This window comes from Myodes glareolus, chromosome 12 (assembly GCF_982192425.1).
Source record: "Myodes glareolus chromosome 12, mMyoGla1.1, whole genome shotgun sequence".
Taxonomy (NCBI): domain Eukaryota; kingdom Metazoa; phylum Chordata; class Mammalia; order Rodentia; family Cricetidae; genus Myodes; species Myodes glareolus.
In genome coordinates this window covers 41,246,056-41,267,056 of record NC_142037.1, presented here as the reverse complement: position 1 = coordinate 41,267,056, position 21,001 = coordinate 41,246,056, and the positions used below count along the sequence as shown (strand labels likewise).

The window sequence follows — 21,001 nt, the reverse complement described above, 5'->3', positions numbered from 1 at the left end:
TTTCCTAAATCTTCCCGGTTGTCAGGGTTTCTAGCGAAGCTCTTATTGACCCCCAGTTGGACATAACTTCTCTCTGGGTTTAACTCTGTGTGTCTGTGTGTCGGCTGGTATAGCACTTGTAGTCTTAGTACAGTAGAATCCCTTGGGTGATAGAGAAGGACCATGTTTAGTTCATTCGATGGTAGGAAATTATTTCATTAGCAAGTTTCAGGGTCTGCAAACAAACAAATGTGATACATATGTATTCCTGTGGTTCATCTTAGGACTTTAAAATGTCTAGCTGCTTATTAATAATGTAAGATAAAGCTTTGCTTTGAGTATAAGGTAGGTGTCATTTGATCATCTGCTTTCTCCTTCTTGTGGAAGCTAAACCTGTAATCAGTTTTCATTTCTTCAATCACAAAGAACTGCAGTAACATTAATCAAATCCGTGTAGATATACGCTTATCTTCTGTCTTCAGATTCACAACAAATTTTAAAGTGTGTTTTAAAAGCAATTTACATTCGCAAGTCTTTGATATAAGACTTACATAGAAATAGCCCCATGTGCCACACACCTTTTCTTAACTTAATAAGCTTATCTGATCCATAATCAAATTATATAATTACTTAAACTAGCATCAACAAGTTTGAACAGAAGTATGTGGGAGTGCTTGAGATTAACCTACTACCCACTAGTGTGTACAGCGTGCTGTAGGCATCTGTCACTGTATTTAATAGTGGGTAAATGAGCGCCTGTGTAAATCTGGAAATAAATTAAAGAGGTATGTCCAGTGCTTCCATTATATTGAATTTGCTTGTGTAACTTTTTCCCATCCTACTAGACCTGAATATGGGGAGAGTCATGTGAGTTCGGCTCTTTTCCCAAACATTGTCCAAAAATGTCTTGTTTCCAGTGCTTTAAGTCACATCAGGGCCTGGAGTGCTGGCCTGGCAGGACAGAGCACTGATGCTCTTTCAGAGGACTCAAGTTCATATCTCAGCACCATATCTAGTTCTCATTACCACCCAGAACTCCAGTTTGCAGGCATTAAATACCCTGTCCAACCTCCCTGGGCTGTCTGAGCACTTGCACACGTGTTTCATATACATATATATACACAGTTTTCTATTTAACTCTCCCAGAAGACCATCGTTCTGTTCCCACTATCAATGTCAGGAGGCTCACAACCACCTGTAGCTCCTGCCCTAGAGGATCTGAGGTCTCTGGAATCGCCAGCAATGGCGTGCATGTGAGTGCTATAAGCTAGGATTTCATGTTTCATTTCTTTCCCTTGAACTATAAGTAATGTAAGAAAAGATGCATGGTTCATTGGGGGAAAATACAAGAGCATGTTCCCATGAGACTTTGAGAAGTATGTTAGCTATAAACAAGGAGCGGGCAAATCATGCTTGAGGAGAGGGGAGGCATACCCAAAGTAAGTTGGTCATTTAAATTTAAGAGAGGGAATAAGTGAAGCAGAACACTCACTAACACCAGCCAGTTGATGGGAAAATTCATTATTATTATTAAGGCTTTTCCTTTAATTTGAGAAGCATTCGAGAACAGTTTTAGGTGTGAAAGGATGGTGTGGTAAGAAGAGAAGTACAGTCTAGGGGAGTGATTGTTACTGTTCTGCCTGAGTAACCTTGACCTAAGAATTGAAAGTATTGGTCAAGTTAAAAGCAGGGACCTTGAACTTGTTACCACCCTTTAAGAATTAAATGCAGTGTATCCTTTTGAAGTAGGTAGTGCTAAATAGGTGGGGAGCATTAACAAATGGTGGTAAAGGTAGCCTCTTTTTTTTTTAAGCATTCAGTGTTAGTAAGTACTTGATATGTGGTTGATATGTGATATATCAGGAGTCTCACCTAGGCTTACTTTGTTTAAGAAAAAGTATCTTTTACTGTGCAGTGTTGGACTTTCCGTCATATACTTAGGATACAAATACATCAGAATTTTCCAGATTTTATTACTATGAGACTGGAACACATTCTTGTTTTGAACTCTCAGTTTCATCCAAGAGATCAGCTGGGATATAAGATTTGTGTTTACTTTGAGAAAATTTAAAGTTTAATCTTACTAACTTCCCTTGCAACAGGGACTTCAGTTTTAAAATGTAAAGAATTGTGGATTGTATAGTATTCCTTTCCTTGCACACTGTAGTGTGATGTCAGTGTGGGTCTTGTCATTTTGCTTTCTAGGCGCCTCTTAGCCTCTGCTGAAGATTTTTTTGTATTGAGGTATTCTGGGAATATTTAATTCAAATGGTGTGTTTCATAATTAGTATTTAGGACTCCAGGATATAACTCCTTGAATTTTGGAGACAAAAATCTAAGAAAGTCACTAGAAGATTTTCTAGTATAAATAGTATAAATAAATTTGTATAAATGGGGTTCTATGTGAGTCTGCCCACACATACACGGCGTGTCACTCACTGTCCGTATAGCTGACGTGTGCTGCTTGAAGACAGTGCTGTGCTGTAATCACCTCTGATTCTACCTGCTGCCTTTACACGGTAGTCATTTACATTAGTGGAGTGAATGGAGTAAGTCATCCTTAAGAGACGAATCAGTGCATTTTTGCTTAGTCAGAGGATTTTCTTACTCTCTGCTCAGAGGTCAGGTGAATTCTCATGGAAATGACTGATCAGGAGCTGTTCCTAACCATAGTCTTAGATTTCCAGTCGTCATAAAGCCGCTGTCTGTGAGAGGCGCGCCTGTCAACTGCACTCAGCCACAGTGCCTGATGCCAGTGAGCTTGCAAGGCCCAGGTTTATTTGCTCTTTCTGTTCCTCTGGGTGTTAAGTCAGGGACACTATAAGAAAGAGAATCGCATTTCTGTTTAGACAAATATTCATAGTAGATTCACTGTTTACTTATAATAGTCTTGTTGTGTAGCCCAGACTGACCCTAAATGTGTATTCGTCCTTATCTTCCTCTCCAGTTTTATGACCGCAGATATGTATCTTCCTCAGTTTACAGATTCAGGTTGACGCACTCTTTATCATTTGTGATTCAGAGTACATAGTATGACCAGATAATGAGTTGCTGAATTTCACAGTGTTTTCTTAGCTCACTGTTCTCCCTACAGGGTGTTCTAGAACCTCATTCATGTTTATATATGGATCTTTGATTTAGTGCTTGAGACTTACTGTATTTTCAGAAGTTGCTTTTGTTACAGATGGAATCCACCTTTTTACTTGATTGTATGCCCTTTGGGCTGGTTTAGTCTGAGTGTGTTTTTAAAGCTGCTGTTGACAAGGGGCAGTGCAGCTCAAGAAACAAGCCAGAAAGTCTCCAGTTCTGATAAGTGATGTTGCTATCAACTTAATACTGTCCTTTTGTTTCCTTGGATTCTGTGAATCATGTTTTAGTTATGTGTCAAAATGCCATCTTGGAAATGATGAATGCTGTCTCTGAATACAGTTTTCCCTTTCCATTCAAGATAAACTGTCATTGGAAGGAATAGTGGTACAGAGAGCGGAATGCCGACCTGCTGCCAGTGAAAACTACATGAGATTAAAGAGGTTGGTGTTGTCTAACTTTAAACTGATTCTTGATATTTTTCTTGGAGCTTAAGATACTTACATTAGATTGCTTATTGTCTGCACGCAAACCATGGTTCTGTTTGTAATGTTTGCTTCTAGCTCTTCAAGTTTGAAACCAAGTAGTAAATTTGGTGTGATGGTACACACTTTTAATCCCAACAGATCTCTGTGAGTGAGGCTAGCTGGTCTACATAGTGAGTTCCAGGCCATCCAGGTCTACACAGTGAGACCCTGTCTCAAAAACAACAAAGAAGCAAGTAGTAAGAGTGTAGAGAACCGTCAGGACCTGGCTGTTGAAACTACCTTAACCTAGTGTACTAATGCATTCTGAAAGCAAACTTTTAAGATATTTTTTCCTACTTGTACTTAATTTGTAAGCTCGGGTCCATGCACTCATCCATGTGTGTGGACATTTGTTTATATGTTATATGAGTGTTATGTGGGTCAAAGGTCATCCTTGAATAGTGTTCTTGGGTACCTTCATTTGTCTATTTTTGTTGTTGTTGTTGGAGATGACTTGATTTGGATTGGTTTTACAGACCAAACCAAATCAAGGTTTTGTGACATGCTCTTACTTGCCATGGAGCTTGCTGCTTTAACCGGGTATCTGGGGGTTTATTTCCCCATTCCCACTCCCAGCACTACTTGGGTTCTAGAGAGCAAACTCAAGTCCTCATACTTGGCAGATGCTTTTCCAAGGAAGCCATCCTCCCCACCCATGAATCTTGATTCTCTAATGTGATGTTTCAAAGGTCTTTGTACTACTGTTTTATTTTCAAAGGCTTTAATTTTCCTTCAATGAATGTGTATCAGACTACTGTCTGAAGAAGCAAGTATAGCTGTCAAAGTATCATCTTGCTTTTGATCGTTTGAGAATTTTATAAGGTTGCGTATTACTAAAAGAGATTTTTGCTCCAGACCCCCCAGCTTTAATATGAATTAACATTTTGTAATTACTATTAAAGACAATGACTTTGAGTCAACAATTTTTTTCAAAACCCTTAAATGTTATATACCAGTTTCATGATTAGTATTTGATAGGTTTCAGCACTATGAGATGAGGAATGCTCATCCATCCATTCATCTGTCTACCCATTCATTCATTCTGTACTATCTACCAGGTGCATTTTAGGTCCCAGAGAAACCTTCGTACCTGGGGTAGACACTGTTGCTAAGCAACTTTCCCACGGGCTGGTTGTAACCATGCAGTGCTGCACCTTGTGAAAGTTCTGTAAAAGAAGTTGCCTCCTGGCTGTCCAGCATTCTTACCTGGGAGGCTGTAGTTGAACTTAGCATCTCTAAGTTTACATTGTATTATAATTGTAAACCCTTTTCTTGATTGCATTAGATGCTTTTTTCTGGTGCAGAAGGCTGGATGTGATTTTGTTCTTTTGTCTAATTATTCCCCTACTTCGCATACCTCCCTGGGGCAAGTAAAAGAATGTCAGTCAAAATGAAAATTACCTTTGTAAAATTGTCAGAAGATAGTTGACTCTTTTTTTGCAGCCTATAAAGTTTATACTATAATACAAGGCTTTTTGAAAGATGATCTTCAGATAACTGGAAATGTTGAAAAATACAAAATTAGGTTTGGACTACTTGTTGAGACCTCATTTCTGGCCTTATTTTTACTTAAAGGACTTAATCTATGGATGAGAGCAGACGGGCCACCTGCTGTGTTTGCAAAATGTCTGCCTTATTTTTACCAAAATGAAAATTATATAGCTTTAAAAATATGCTATATGGCCAAGTATTCATATTTCAGCCTTAAGTGACTGAAGGAAAGAAGCAGAGTGATTCAGGAAATGCTGATCATGTATGTCACAGAGTAGATGACATCAGTTTTGAAAGCTGAGATTATTTTGACTAAATAGCAAAAGATAAGGGTAGGAAGAACCTTCAGAATAGATGGCCTGACATAAAGACACAAGAATTGTATAGTCTATAAACCTAGATGTGGGACTTATGTAAAATGACAGCTACCTTTCTACCATGAACTCTGCACACACTCATATATTATCTACTATTTGTCCAATATGTCAGAAACAACTCCAGATCTTTCCCTTAGAACCTCAGAATCAGTAGGGTGCACACCTTTAATCCCAACACCCGGGAGGCAGAGGCAGGTGGATCTCTGTGAGTTCGAGACACCAGCCTGGTTTACAAGAGCTAGTTCCAGAACAGACTCCAGAGCTACAGAGAAACCTTATCTCGAAAAAACAAAAAAACAAGAAAATGAAAAGAACCTCAGAATCACCAGCGTTCCAAAAACCTTCTACCCCACAGCCAATGTCTCAGAAAGTCTTACAGATTGTATCTTCAGAATCCTTGTTTCTGTATTCCAGCCTTGCCTTCAGCAAGCTTGCCTTAAACAAACCACAAAAGCGGTCACATTTTCTCATCTCCATTGTTGCATTTGCTTGCCATCCACCAGAGTCCGGCTTTCCACCCTCGTCTCCTTGGCACAGTAGCCAGTTCTCTACAGGTTCCTTTGCTCCTGATGTCTCAACTACTTCTGTCTTACTCAGAATCAGATTCAAGTCTTTGTAATGGCCAGTAGAAGCCTCTGTGGTCACTGTACTTTACGTGCCTTCTCTCCATCCTTGTCTCTTCGCCCCCTCCCCTTCCATTTTGCATCAGTTACCCAATCTCTTTGCTCTCATCCTGGGCCCTTTGTGCAGTGCTTTTCAGCCTCCAGCAGCCTTTCTTCTTTTTAAAGTGTCCACTCACATACACCTTTCATTAAGACCCACCTTGACCACCCTACCATTATTCTCTACGCTTGTTCTCTTCGTTGCATTTCTTCTTTCATATCTCCCCTCCTCCTGAACATTTACCTAGCTTTACCCTAACTTCTCCCTACGGCTAAAGCTAAAGCTCTCATGAGAACAGGGGTTTTACTAGTTTTTTTGACTTTAGATTTGGTGCATGTCTGTTTAATTTTTTTCTCATACATTTAGAATATTTTGTGACACACAGTAAGCAGTCAGTAAATACTTGGTAAGGAAGACAAAAAAATGGGCTTGAAAGTTTTTTGCATGTGATTTCGGAAGGTACCAAAGAGTTTGTCTTTTTTTACTTGTTAGAATATGAAGAGATTTGTATCTTAACCAGGTCATTCTGTCCATAGGCTAAAGACAAGAAAGGGGGAAGGAAACTAGAGGCTGAAGAGATGCCCAGACACAGAGTCTGCTTCAGCAGGGAGGCAAGAAGCTATGTTTGGGGGCTATTCTGAGGCAGAGTCTGGGACTAAGTGCACTCAAACTTGAGTGGTTATGAGATGACCGATTTCTCTAGCTGGAGATGGCTCTTGTGGCCTGGATGTGTGTCCCACCATGACTTTGTCAGATCGGCTCCATTCCGTCATGTGGATCACACAGAAAGTAACAGGCCCATGAAAGAGGAGAGACTGGAGAGTTTTGTAATTTCCATACCCATCTTAATGTAAATCCTAGTTGACAGTTTACCAAAAAAGATTTAAAGCAAAAGTACTTAGTGACGCAAGGGCAGTACCAGTGATTAAACTATGAAAACAGCAAGAATATATAGGTTGTAAGCTGTGTTTCTTACATTTCACTTACAGTGACTTAGTGTTGGGTGCATGCTTTGATCACCAAGGTATTTTTTGGGTCCTCGGGGCGGGGGTGGGAGGGGGGTCTCCCAAAGACTGGGACAGACCACCAAAGTCTAATAAAGCAGAAGCAAGCTTTATTCCAGGAAAAAAAATTAAACAAGTAAATCCCCATGGGGCACAAAAAGCTTATCAGCTAGCAGAGAGCACAGCCAGAGATGAACTTGTAAGGTTGTAGCAAAGGACAGCTTTCGAACTCTCCCTTTTTATAGGAAGGATTAGGCAATAACAAAGGAATTTTTACAATCTTGAGGTGCCCTTCTTTGCAATTGCCATTAACAGAGTTTTCTCAGATAAACTAGTGTTCGTATTTAGCCCATTGTTTCTCTCTGATACTTGCTGATTGATGGTGTTTACAGGGCAATATAAAACCAAAAGTCAAAAAGTCATGTACATCCCATCATTTAAAAGTTAGCTTGCATCATTTGCTGGTCAGGAGTGGCCGGTGGGGGGGGGGGGGGGCTATCTAACGGCTGATCCTAAGTTTGCAGAGCCGCTTCAGCCTCGCAGATAGAGCTATAGGTTGTAAAGCAGAGTAACCCACTGTTAATAGTTATTCCTTAAGCTGCTGGGAAAGCTGTTGATAGACTACTCTCATTCTCTTAGGCTTACAACTTTATATTTCTTTATTTCTATTTTCTTATTTCTGGAATCTGCATTTCTATATTCTTATTCTTGGACTATTAAAAGCTCGGTGTGTTCTTAACTCAAAAGATGCTGTTCTTGCTCCAGAGTTTACAGTCTTTGAACCTGAAAACACACATGCACCTTACATATTCTGTAAGAATATGGTTATTGACATTGTAGCAGTGAGAAGGAAAGTGTGCTGGTGCTTTGAAGGGAGAAATGGAAAGGCAGATACAGGCGACATTGAAGCAGAAGTGTTTGGAGCTGAATTGGCAAGTGGATATCCCATAGCTCAGTATCACACAAAGGATTGGGTTTCTTCAGGCATCCTTATGAGTACTCTCTCTTTAGTGCCATTCTCGTGTTTTAATGACCTGGCTCTTGTCTCACTCCCTGGCTTCATTTTCAGCTGTTCCTCTGTATAGACATGCTTAGATAACACTTGAGATTGATATTCCAGATATGCCCAGGGTTTTCCTATCATAGGCCTTTGTCACATACATGCCACACACTCTCTACCTGCAGTGTCTTTGCCTCTGCACCTTTATAACCAGTCCATGTTTTTCACCCTTCAGCAAAATCTCTTCATAGTTCCCACTGCCGTCCACTTGGGATTTGTCATCCTTCTTTTGCACATTGCCACATACTTATTCTTTAATGGTGTGTGTAAGTGGCTATCTATGCCTTGTTTTCTGTTGTCCTCAGAAGTTTCATCTTCTGTAACATTCTGGTAATCGTGATAGCAGGGACTGCATTATCCTTTCTTTCCTTGCTCGCTCCCTATTTTCTTTTCTATTTTTGTATTTGTGGTTTGTTGAATGGTGTATTCTGAATAACAAATAGCCAAACATATATGTAGGCGTAAAGTGGATTAGAGTGGAAAAATTGTCAAAATGACATACAGAAACATGGGAATCATTGACACCCAGTTTCTCTTTCACTTCGTGCTGTTCTTAAAGTCTGGACTTTTTTAGTTTTATACATATGTATATGTGTGTGTATTAAGTATGTGCATACACACACACACCTTTGAACAGGAGCATGTGATTGCAAAAATTATATAAACACTTTAAGAATTTTATTTTAGTAATAAGTTCTTATTATAGATTTATGAAATTTGGGTTGATAAGTTTTCCAATTATGACAATTACATATCCATCAAATATAAGCTAATAAGATTGTGTTATTTATTTAGATAAAGGTAGAAGTTTGTAATGCTCAAAAATAAAAGATGGACTGAAGAGATGCCTTCGTGGGTAAGAGTGCCTACTGCTCTCCCAGAGGACTTGAGTTTGGCTCCAGCTTCCTAGGTTGGGGGGCTCACATCTGTCTGTAACTCCAACTCTGGAGGATCTGAAGCCTCTGCCCTCTGTGGGCACCTGCACTCATGTGCAAACACACCCACACATACCCATATTTTTAAATAAAATCAGGCTTTATAAATTAAAAAACAGGATTAGAGTACTTACTTACTTAGCATGTGAAGCCAGTTTTTCACTCCCTAATGCTACTGTGTACATGTATACACATGCTACTGTGTGCATGTATAGTTTACAAAAAAAAAATTAGTTTGCCATTTGTAGAAAATATACCCTGTTGGGAAATATTATTTTAAGGTGTGTTGCTTTTGTTTAGCTCTGTGAACCTGTGATTCTCTGCCTGTCTAAAACACCTGATGGTTCTAATAAAGAACTGAATGACCAATAGCAAGGCAGGAGCAAGGATAGACAGGGCTGGCAGGCAGAGAAAATAAATAGAAGGAGAAATGAGGAAGAGAAGGAACAAGAGAACAAAGAGAGGAGGATGTCAGGGGTTGGCCACCCAGCTACACAGCAAGCCACGGAGAAAGAAGTAAAAAGGGTATACAGAAATAAAAAGATAAAAGTCCAGAGGCAAAAGGTAGTTGAGATCATTTAAAGTTAAGAAAAACTGGCAAGAAACAAGCCAAGCTAAGGCCAGGCATTCATAACTTAGAATAAGCTTCCATGTATGATTTATTTGGGAGCTGGGTGGTAGGCCTCTCAAAAAAAGACAAAGAATTCAAAGATTGTAACATCGTATCACAACACCCCCACACACAGCACGCCTCAAACGCCTTTTTTTTTTTTTTTTTTTTAAAGACAGGATCTTGCTGCATAGTTCGAGCATCTCAATTCTGCCTCTACCAGTGCTTAGGATTACAGGCATGTGCCACCACCATGGCTAGCTGACTAGACCTTTCTTTTCTTGATGTAAATCAGTAATTTTAAAATCTAGGTAGTGAGTTTTTACTGTATTATATTTTAGTGAACAGCGGTTGTGCTACATGCCCTTAGTAGCTTAAGTGGCTATATTACAAAGTGTTTTATAAATAATGTATTTATAAACAGTGTTCTTTAAGTATACTCAGTTGTATTTTAGGAGAATTTGATTTTGGTAATCAGTTCTTATTATAGCTCTCTGTTATTGAATTTTACTGATAAATTGGTTAGTTATGAAAATTACATAAATTATATATTCATTAAATATAAGTTAGTAAGATCCTGTCATTTATTTAGATAAAGATAGAAGTTGAAATGGAACTAGTATTATGTAAACCTTAGGAATATTGAAAATGAAATTCAAGCCAAGAGAGATGATCCTGCTGTCGTTTCCTTTCGTCTGATTCCACCACACAGAAAACTTGTGCATGAATCTGAATGGGCACTCGACAATGTAGAAAAGAGACACCACCTGTTACTAGCTTTGTTTGCTGGTCTTAAAACCAGAGACTCTGATTTTCACATGGAGGGAAGACCTTCCATGCTTCCGTGTTTCACTGTGTCTGATGTTAATTTGAGTTGATCTCAGTGTTTCAGTAGGAAGAGACTTATTTTGAGTTGGTGAACATGTTTAACATCAGTTCATAGTGATACATTAGTTAAGGTTGATTTGATTTTGCTTCATTGAGTATAATTTATTTTCACCCATTGAATTCTTCATCTTTCATACAGTTAAAAGTATATGATAAGCATATTTATAGTTTGTAGCCAGATTTTTCTCTGGGCTGCCAGCTCATAGAAAGCAACATGGAGACTTAATAATTATGAAAGTGTGGCCTATAGCTTAGGCTTGTTTCTAACTAGCTCCTGTAACTTCGCTTAACTCATTTCTATTCATCTGCCTGCTGCCACATGGCTTGTGACTTCTACCTCATAGCTTGCTCTCTCTATATTTAACTGGCAACTCTGCCTTTCTTTTCCAGAACTCTCTGTGCCTACAAGTCCCTGCTATACCTCCTGCCTAGCTATTGGCTGTTTAGCTTTTAATTAAACAATCACAGTGACATATCTTTACACAGTGTAATCAGACACCTGCCATCCTATTCTTACAGGGAAGTCACTCCAGTAGGAGAACATATGGTACTGGGACCTTTTACATGCTTCTGTCAGCACCCCATCTAATAATATTTGCTCCCATAGTTTTTGCTTTCAGGGATTGACAAGATGTCTTAGTGGGTAAAGGTACTTGCCTGAGTTTGGTTCCCAAGAACATGGTTAAAGAAGAGAACAGATTTCTTTCAAAGTTTGTTTTTTAATTCTGTCAACATTTGTGGGTTTTCTTCAGAGAAACATAAGAAAACCCTTCCTCTGTGGGAACCTGTGAAGGATGGAGAAGGAAAAAAAAGTGAACCTCATTTTGTATTAAGACCCTAGATGGGGGCCAGGTGGTGGTGGCACACATCTTTAATCCCAGCTTTTAGGAAGCAGAGGCAAGCGGATCTCTGTGAGTTCAAGGCCAACCTGGTCTACAGAGCGAGTTCAGGACAGCCAAATCTACACAGAGAAACCCTGTTCCGGGAAACCAAAATAAAATAAAAATACCTTTGACCATCTTGCTGCAAGTAACTACAGTTCCAGGCGATCTGGTGGTGCCTCTTTAGGCCTACACAGGTGCCTACATGTTTATATAGTTTAGCATACACATATTAAAAAAATTAAATAAATCTTAAGATATTTATATACTTTTGATTTATGGTTTTATTTAGAATGATGATCATACATATATACACATACATGCAAGATGAATTTAAAATAAGTTTGCCGTATAATTTATCATTCAAAACAACATTTTTTAAAAAAAATTTAACTTTATCATGTGTGTAAAATGGTACAGTGGCATATTTTTTTGGTGTGAATATTCTATAATTGCAAGTGTTCACTATTGACCTTATGGCCCTTAACCATGCAAGAATGGCTACCTTCGCTCTGAAAGATGCTCCATCCCCAGGGGCTGCTTTTTAAATAACTACTTTTTAAAATTCTTTTATATGTATGGGTATTTTTCATGCATAAATATCTGCTCACCACATATGTGCCTGGTGCCCACAGAGACCAGAAGAGGACATCAAATTCCCCGCAACTGGAGTTGTGGAGATGGTTGTGAGCTACCTTCTGGCTGCTAGGAATTAAACCCAGGTTCTCTGGAAAACCATCCAGTGCTCTTAACCACTGAGTTATCTCTCGGCCCCAGCTTTCTAGATATTAAGTATGCTGATGTAATCAAGTTGACTTTAGCACATAGAGAATAAGTGCTAAGAGAGTGTCTTAGGGTTTCTCTTGCTGTGAAGAGACACCATGACCTTGGCGCAACTACTATAAAAGAAAAACATTTAATTGGGGCTGGTTCACAGTTTCAGAGGATTAGTCCATTATCATCAGGGTGGGACATGGCAGCATAGAGACAGACATGACGCTGGAGAAGAAACTGAGTGATCTTCCAGCAGTAGACGGAGACTGTGTGCCACACTGGGCATAGCTTGAGCATATGAGACCCCCCACAAGTGGCACACTTCCTCCAGATGAGACTGTTCTGTTTGGTGGACAAAAGGTGGTCTCCTGGGCTGCTGCCAATGAATGAGAGGAGACTGAAGAAGCCTCATGATTTGACCACAGAGTTCTGAGGATTGGATCATGTATGACCTTGCAAATTCTTTAAATTAAAAATAAATCAATTTACTTAATGCAAGAATCTGGCTATGTAGCCCAGGCTGTCCTTATACTCACGGCTCTCCTGTGCATCATACTGGCTTCTATATACAAGAGCCCAGTGCTCGGTCTGTTGGACTGCTGTCACAATTATAGATTAATTTACAAGCAAATGCTCATAAACTATAATTGTATAACTAGCTCTGTGAATTATGTAGTTGTTCCTGAGTCCGTATTGAGAAACAAAAACTATAGCTTACTTAGTATTACAGTAGGATTCTAGGGTGGGTTTAGGCATCCATCCAAATAATGTTGAGACCCTTTAATATAGTTCTTTGTGTTGTGGTGACCCCCAATACTATTTCATAAACATAATGTAAATATCTGATATGCAGGGTATCTGATATGCAATTTCTTCGACTCACAGGTTGAGAATCGCTGGTCAAGGGGAATGCTACACACATGAATATGAAACTCAGGAGACTAGTCTCAGGAGGAGAGGATACAAACATGTTGGAGTTTCCACACATGCATATAATACACACATGAATACATACATATATACATATGTATCTATATACTGATATATTTTAAATGGGTTAAAATGTAGGATGCAAAGAGTTATAGAGATAAGTAGACTCCAAAAGGAAGACTAAAGTGTCTAGAGAAATAGTTCCATGGTTAAGAGTACTGGGTCCTATTTCTAGCACCCACATGGCTAAGTCATGACTGTCTGTAACTACAGTTCCAGGGGATCTGATGCCCTCTCCTGGCCTCTAAGGGCACTGCATGCATGTGGTGCAGGCAAACACATTAAATAAAACTAAATCTTAAAAAAAGAAGATATTTTGATTAAGAGCACTTGTTGTTCTTACAGAGCACCTGGGTTCAACTCCCAGCACCCATGGTAGATTACAACCATTCCCAGTTCCAGGAGATCCAATGTTCTCTTCTGGTTTACACAGGACATGGTACACATACATACATTTTACACACACACAGGTGAAACACTCATTAAACATATATATATATTCAAAAAGACTCAAGTTAGTAATTGAACGAAGGGGGTATGCCAAGGACAAAGCCCTAGAAAGTCTAGAAAATTCCTGTGTAGTAAAGGACACCCACCAGGGACTATCATCAGATGGAGTCTAGCCTTCAGCCCAGCACTGACATATTCAACAGTCAGCTTTACTCATAGGCTGCCTTTATGTGTTCTCAGGATGGTTTACAAAGTACCACTCGTACTGCTTTGCCTGGTTGTGCCCTGCCTGGACCCCCCCACGCCCCCGACAGCTTTCCTCTCTTACTTACTGCATCAGTGGATTTATGAACTCTACTCTTTACTGCCTGTGCCAACCTCTTATACAGCATAAAACAGAACACTACATCAGTTTAATCTGTTTTCCCAAAGCAGTATTCTCTGGTTGGTTTTTAAATGTTCCATGGCTTAGTATTCTTAAATACTTAGCAAATACCTGTTGACCAATGAGTAATAAATGATGCTTGGGAGGTATGAAGTATGGGGAAGTAATAGAAGTATATAAGTCAATGCGATATGCCATAGCATAAAAAGGAATGACTCATAATGACCAAATCTCCTGGGACACCCAGAAGATTCTAATTGGTTAAGTCCAAGCCTCATGACTTTTATAACATCTTTTATTGAGCAAATCCTTTAGACCTATTAGCTGTCAGACACATTTCTAATGACTATCTTTACTAGAAATGCAACAATGAATATCTTCAAAATGACACAACTATTTCATCAAAATTACTAAAGCATTCCAGATTTGACAGATAAAAAACTGCATAGTGACTTGTTCTACCTCTCTCCTGATAATATATATAGCTCTAACTTCAGTTACGATATCAAACTTCATTTAAAGTTGCAAGATCAGAAACTGAGTAAAAATCCCAAATGGAAATAATTATATATCTTATATTACTATTTTTACTATATTTACTTAGTAATCTAACAGTCATTGTACTAATGTTATTGGTTTAGGTTCTGAGGACTTTAGAGCAAGAGCCATCTAAGAGAGGAAGGAGTGTGCACGCTTGCTTCTTTTTTTTTTTTTTTAGCATATTAGACAGTATTTTGAAACCATTAGACCTAGAAGAGGTAACCTGTCAGTCAACAGTCCTGGATCTCATCTGATACTGGTTCAAACTCAGCCTTACCATTTACAAATTGTGAGTCTAACTTCTCCGTAACTCAGTTTTCTCACTTGCGAAAGAGGAAACAGGTTTTCTAAGAGGGCAGTAAATGAAAAGAACAGATTCAGGCAACAGGAAGCCATTTATGAGTGTTCTGTCATGCAGGCTGACCTTCTTTCTGCTTAAGTCATTTCCACTAGTCATTCATTTGGGGGATAACAAAGTGCAAAGACCAAGCTCTGATCATCTCCAAGTATAAATTAAGTTCATCCCACTGGTAAGCTAAAGACTTGACTGACAACATTGGTGGTCCTGACTCTCCGTAGTGACTAGGATCCCCACTAATTAACAAAGGAGCACATGGCATCTTTTCTTAGTCTGAAAAGTTTCAGGGAATTACAGTCCAAAGGATGAAGATATTAGTGCCTACAAGGACCAGGAGAAGCACACTAGACTTTAAGTAATCCACAAAGAAAGCAGGACACATACATAGGTCTGCAGCACTGGGGAGTGTAGCTCCCTCCCAGGTTTGACCATTTTGCAGTGAGGTGCCAACACGGAAGCCATATTCACACTAACTCCTGTGACCATTTCCTGACATACAGTAGTGACGTCTTCTTTAAATACACCTGCAAATTACCACAACTCTCTAACACAAAAACAACAACCTTTCAGGGATAAGCGCCTTATTCTGATCTGTAGCAACACCAGTTGGACTGGTTACAAATGGTACGGTTCCACCTATGGGAATGTGGTCACCTATGGAGGCCACCTTCAGTTTTAAGTCTTTAGAACAGATTTTCAACAAATACATCAGGGCCAGCACTGCTCAAAAGTTCAGAGGCAGAGATGGTTGTCCTGGTGACAAATCTTCCAGCAAACTAAAACCAATTAGGTTTTTGCCTGGGGCCAAACTATATATAAATGGTGAAACTCCAGTGACTTCTCTTCCTTCCATGGAAAACTGCCCACTCAAATTCCTTGAGCAGGGATTTCAACACTCAGTAATAGGAGGTTTAAATTCAAGTGCTCAGTTTGACTGGATGCATTCAGAATTGACAGAATAAAAAGATCAGAACAAGATAAAAAGTCAATGTCTAAATATAGATATTGCTAAGAAGGAAGGTGAAAAAGGAGATGGCCAGATAGTAAAGACAATCATTCTATTGAGTGTTGCCCCAGGTTAGTCCTGTTGCCCTTTAGCTGCGAGTGAACAAAGACAGACTTACACGAAGGGATTTTCATTCCGCAAAGCTGAAACCACCACATGGCAGCAACGCTCCCAGAACTTAACACTTTCACTTGTAAACGCAGACAAAGGCCTTTAAACATACCATTCTGTGTATTTGTCAGTCAATGTACAACTAGAAACTTTTCACTTTCAAAACCTTTGCTAGTGTTCACCAGATGAATGAGAAACAGTTCCTGAACGCAAAGAGCTCCCAATCTAAGAGAGACAACAGCAACAGAAGTAAAATAAAAAGCAAAATGTGGCTAGCAGTTAATTAGGGGACATGCAGCAAGAACTGGGGAGGTGATGTTTGTCCTGTGTGGGGCAGTTGTCAAGTAACTCTGACCTCTGTGCTGCATGTGAAGGAACAGAGTCTGGTAAGCAGAAATCAACTGAAGACCCTGGAGAGCAGGTCAGGAAAGTACACGATGCACATGGGAGCAGAAAGGACTGGTCTTGATCCACTGCACTTGGCCAGAATGGCAGCAAGAAGGGGCCAGAACCCAGAGACTCTTTCTGTTCTCTGGCATTTAAAAAAACCTTTGATTCTAAAAGACTCATACTCCCACATTAAAACAACAACAACAACAACAAAATCCCAAACCAAAAACCACACATCTGGGTTCCATAAGAGAGGAAACACATTTGGTACTAGAAGAGGAACAAAACAAAACAAAACAAAACAACACCAAAAAAATACCTGAGCGTGGGAGTTTAAAAGACCAGAGATGCTCAGGGCGAAACAGTGCTCACATGCAGAAAGACATTGATGACCCAAAAGAAGATAATCACTTATGTAAAACCCCAATCTGTTGTTTAGGTCGTGAGCTCACGTTTTAATATACTTTCCTAGAAGTGTCTATACTCACTTGGAAGCTGTCATCTTATAACAGAAGCAAATCTCCCAGAGCAGTCTGCAGCAGCAAACTGGTGGGCACCGCCAGGGGCTGTTCCCCGAAGCTGAAGCAGTGGTAGGTATTGCCCTCAAGCTCTCAAATATGTCTTTGTTGCCCTCAACAGCATGCCGAGAGGGGGTCTGTTTTTTTTGGGGGGGGTGGAGTGGGTGAGAGGCTCTCTCTACATAGCTCTGGCTGTTCTGGGACTCACCATGTAGATAGGCTAGCCTTGAACCCACAGCCTCTGCCACCCACGTCCAGATTACAGGTATATAGCACCACACCTGGCTGTTTGGGTAAACAATATAATTATAATCTTAAAAAATAGAAAAACTACAATCAAAAAGAAGCTAACCGGCTTCTTGACATCATTCTTCACTTGCAAATAGACAATTAGACAGCAGTAGTTGAAGGTTAGAGAATGCAGGAACAGAAGCAACCTTATGGCAGAAAGATTTAGCTGCCAATATTTCCTGCTAGTGCTTCAAAAGAACAAAAGTTTCCAGTCTCAAAAAACCTTTAATTGGGCTGGAGAGATGGCTCAGAGGTTAAGAGCACTGGCTGTTCTTCCAGAGGTCCTTGGTTCAATTCCCAGCAACCCCATGGTGGCTCATAGCCATCTATAGTGAGAACTGGTGCCCTCTTCTGGCCTGAAGGCATACATGCAGACAGAACACTGCATACCTAAAAATGAAACTTAAAAAAAAACTTTAATCATAGAGATTTATAGCTTCACATTTTAAAGAATTATACACGTGGGCAGTTTATCACAACTTGGAGAATGACAAGACCATTTCCAAACATGACTCAGGAAAACCATTAAGATTCTTTAGACTTCTGAGAGATGCTCTAGGGCATCTATAGGCAGGAGGCAAGTTCAAAGCTCCCCCAGTTGTCTGTGATCTACCCATATGCAGCTAAGTATAACAACTTAGCTGGGTAGAGAGAGCAGGGTGACCAGATGATAGTGAGCGGTAGCTCCAGAATCAACTGGAGATGAGCCAGGCAGTTCTGTCCCCTTTGAATTTCTCTTTAGAAGAGAGGATTACTATCTTAGAAGTCCACTGCAAAATCTTCACATTTCTTCTCTATGGTGGTTTGAATAGGAACGGCCCCTACAGACTCATGTGCCTGAGGGAGTGACACTATTAGGTGTGGCCTGAACCAATAGTCGCTAAAATACGAGCCCACAGTGCAGCGGGGAGCGACTTCCGCTCCGTCAGCCAATAGCTGCTAAAATACCAGCCCACTGGGGCATGGTATATTTCTCTTTTAAAAAGAGAAACAGATCCGGATCAGGCCCTCTTGGTTCCGGCTCTTGGTTCCGGTGCTTGCTCCTGGCTCCTGCTCCCGGCTCCTGCGACTAGGCTCCCTTCCTGATGGTTTATGGTGTATGTAAGTTTTACCCCCCAAAATAAATAACCCCTTAAAACATAACTGGTGTGGGATTGATTCGCCGATACTAATGCATTGCCTCTATGCTCATCATATAACACGTGATGGTGCATAAATATACATGTTACATGAGTAAATGTTGTTTATAATCTTGTTTTTAAGTGGTGTGTGTGTGCCTTGTCTGTTTTGTGATTATGTGAATGTGTGTGCAAGTGCCTTTGGAAGTCAATTCTATCCCCTGGAGCTGGAGTTAGCCACTTGAGGTGTATGAGCCACTTGAGGTGGGTGCCAGGAACTGAACTCTGGTCCCTTAGAAGAGCAGTCCATGCTGTTAACAACTGAACCATCTCCAGCCCCTTACCTGATGTTTCTTAAGATTTTTCTTTTAGGTGGGCGGGGGTGCTCCATGTGTGCAGGCGCTGCGGTGGGTCAGACCCTCTCAGAGCAGGAGTGGCCTGCGGTGGGTCAGACCCTCTCAGAGCAGGAGTGGCGGGGGATTGTCAGCTGCCCGTTGTAGGGCCTGGGATCCTCTGAAAGCTGCAAACTGTGAAGTGCTGAGCTGCCTCTCCAGGCCCTCTTCATAATTTAAAGTTCTCTGTGTCCCAGCCTGGCCTTACACTAGAGATCCTCTTGCCTCGGTCACTCCAGTGTTCAGATTATTATAGATGTGTACTGCATGTCCAGCTTACTCTCTCTGATTGATAATCTTCTCTTATTAAATCCTAGCAGTTTTACCCTGCTGAGCCATTTCTTCACCCCTCCTCCAAAATCAATTCTTATCTTAATAAAAATGTATTTTTATAATAACGTATTTGGTGTGGCATTTTATATGATATACACATGTACTATCAGGTTGTAGTTGTAACCTTAGTGTCCTCCAAAGGCTCGTGTTTAAGGATTGGCTCCCCAATGGTGTATTGTGAGGTGGGAGAAACTTAAGTGCCTCCTTGTAAAAAGTAGGAGGTCTTTTGCCAAGATGTCCCTCAAAGGAGATATGGGGTGACAGCTGTTCTTCCTCCCCTTTTTTGCATTGCAGCCGTGAAGTGAGTGGTTCTGGGCTTTACTCACTCATGTTGGTGTGCCACCTAGTCTTGGACTAAAACCTCTAGAATCATGACTCAGACATTTTCTCTTTGTAAGTTGAATGTGTCATGTATTTCCTTACGGTGATGGAAAACTAGCATGGTTTGACAAGAAATTAAAGATGTCCATACCTGTTGAAACCAAAGTTAACACTATACAGAGCAGAATTCCCCCAACACAGAATCCATGTTTTATATTGTTAATAATCTGGAGCACAGTTTCCCCCATTAGTATTAGTATTGTATCCAATAAAATCAATGGTTTCATAGCCAAGCTTCACAAGTTCATGTAACCCTCTAAGTAAACTTTGAGCATCTCTTATGTAGCTGCAGTCAGGGATAACAGATGAAGAAGATACTTATCTTAGAGTTGCTCACTATAGATAATTGTTTTTGATATTCAGTGCACTATTTAAATTATTTATATGGTCCATCAGCATCATGGACTACACCTATATCATTAGCCTTTAACACTTCATGTCATAGTCCAGGATGTATAGAGAAAACTTACCACACACATGTGCACACACACACACACCCTTCAGAAATACTTTTGATTTGTGAGTCTGTTGTTTACCAGTACTGTCTGCTACACTCGTCAGTTTTGGAGGAGGTGGATGTGGTGATGGACGGGCAAATGCTATTCACAGAATTTTCCGTCCTTTTATATAATTACGTTAAGTGCCATCTGGCTTTTTCCTGTAGCATGTTAATTACTCGTGGTTCTTCTGTTTCTGTTATTAGTGCACTTTGGCTTTGCTGCTTTTTAAGTATAAAACTTTAGATGTTTGTTTTTTCATAAAATGTTATCCTTTGGGGTGAAATGGAAGCCAGCCTATGTAGGCTCTAAATGGTGAAAAGATGGTGGGGTGTGTGTATGTGTGTGTGTATAAAATAACTACTAGTAATATGTTAAATAATTGACTTTTTCATGAATAATTTGTTCCGTAAGTTATGTTTTTCTGTTACTATGTTTTTCTTTCCTTAGAGGAATACGTTGTTTATATTAGTTTATATTTATATTTTTTTATTTTTAACTTTGGAAGATTGAAGGTATTTGTCCATTATGATATACACTTAAATAAGCTCAAATAGCTGGCAAGAAAAACACAAATAAGGATAATTATCATTCCTTTGTGGATATTTGAGAAAGGGTCTCATATTGTAGACCCGATTGGCCTGAAACTTACTATGTAGCCAACACTGGCCTCAAAGTCGTGGCAATTCTCTCGTCACTTACTAATTATTAGTGTCTCCAGAAAAGGTTACCTGTATACTCGTAAATTAGCTAATGAAAGTAACTGTAATGAGTCTTTCTTAACAGTGTTCCTATTCCATCTGTGCACACCTCACATCAGACTTCATTGAGAACCACGTTTAGCTTTGTCTTTAGCTCACATTTTCGTATGAGCGCCTGTGCTTGAATTGTGCTCTGGGTGCTTTCAAGTACTGTCAAGAACAGGGTATGGTCTTTCCCAAGTGGGTCCCGGGCGTTAACAGCTC

The 21,001-nt window shown here is 39.9% G+C and overlaps 1 protein-coding gene across 1 annotated transcript in view; it reads left to right on the top strand.

The window, feature by feature from the left end:
• The window catches only part of Gtf2f2 (general transcription factor IIF subunit 2), a 122,948-nt gene that overhangs the window by 61,956 nt on the left and 39,991 nt on the right, over positions 1-21,001 (top strand). Inside the window, exon 5 of the mRNA XM_048421874.3 lies at positions 3,428-3,509. Within this exon, the coding sequence (XP_048277831.1) occupies positions 3,428-3,509 (82 nt within the window). The remainder of the gene's footprint in view (positions 1-3,427; positions 3,510-21,001) is intronic.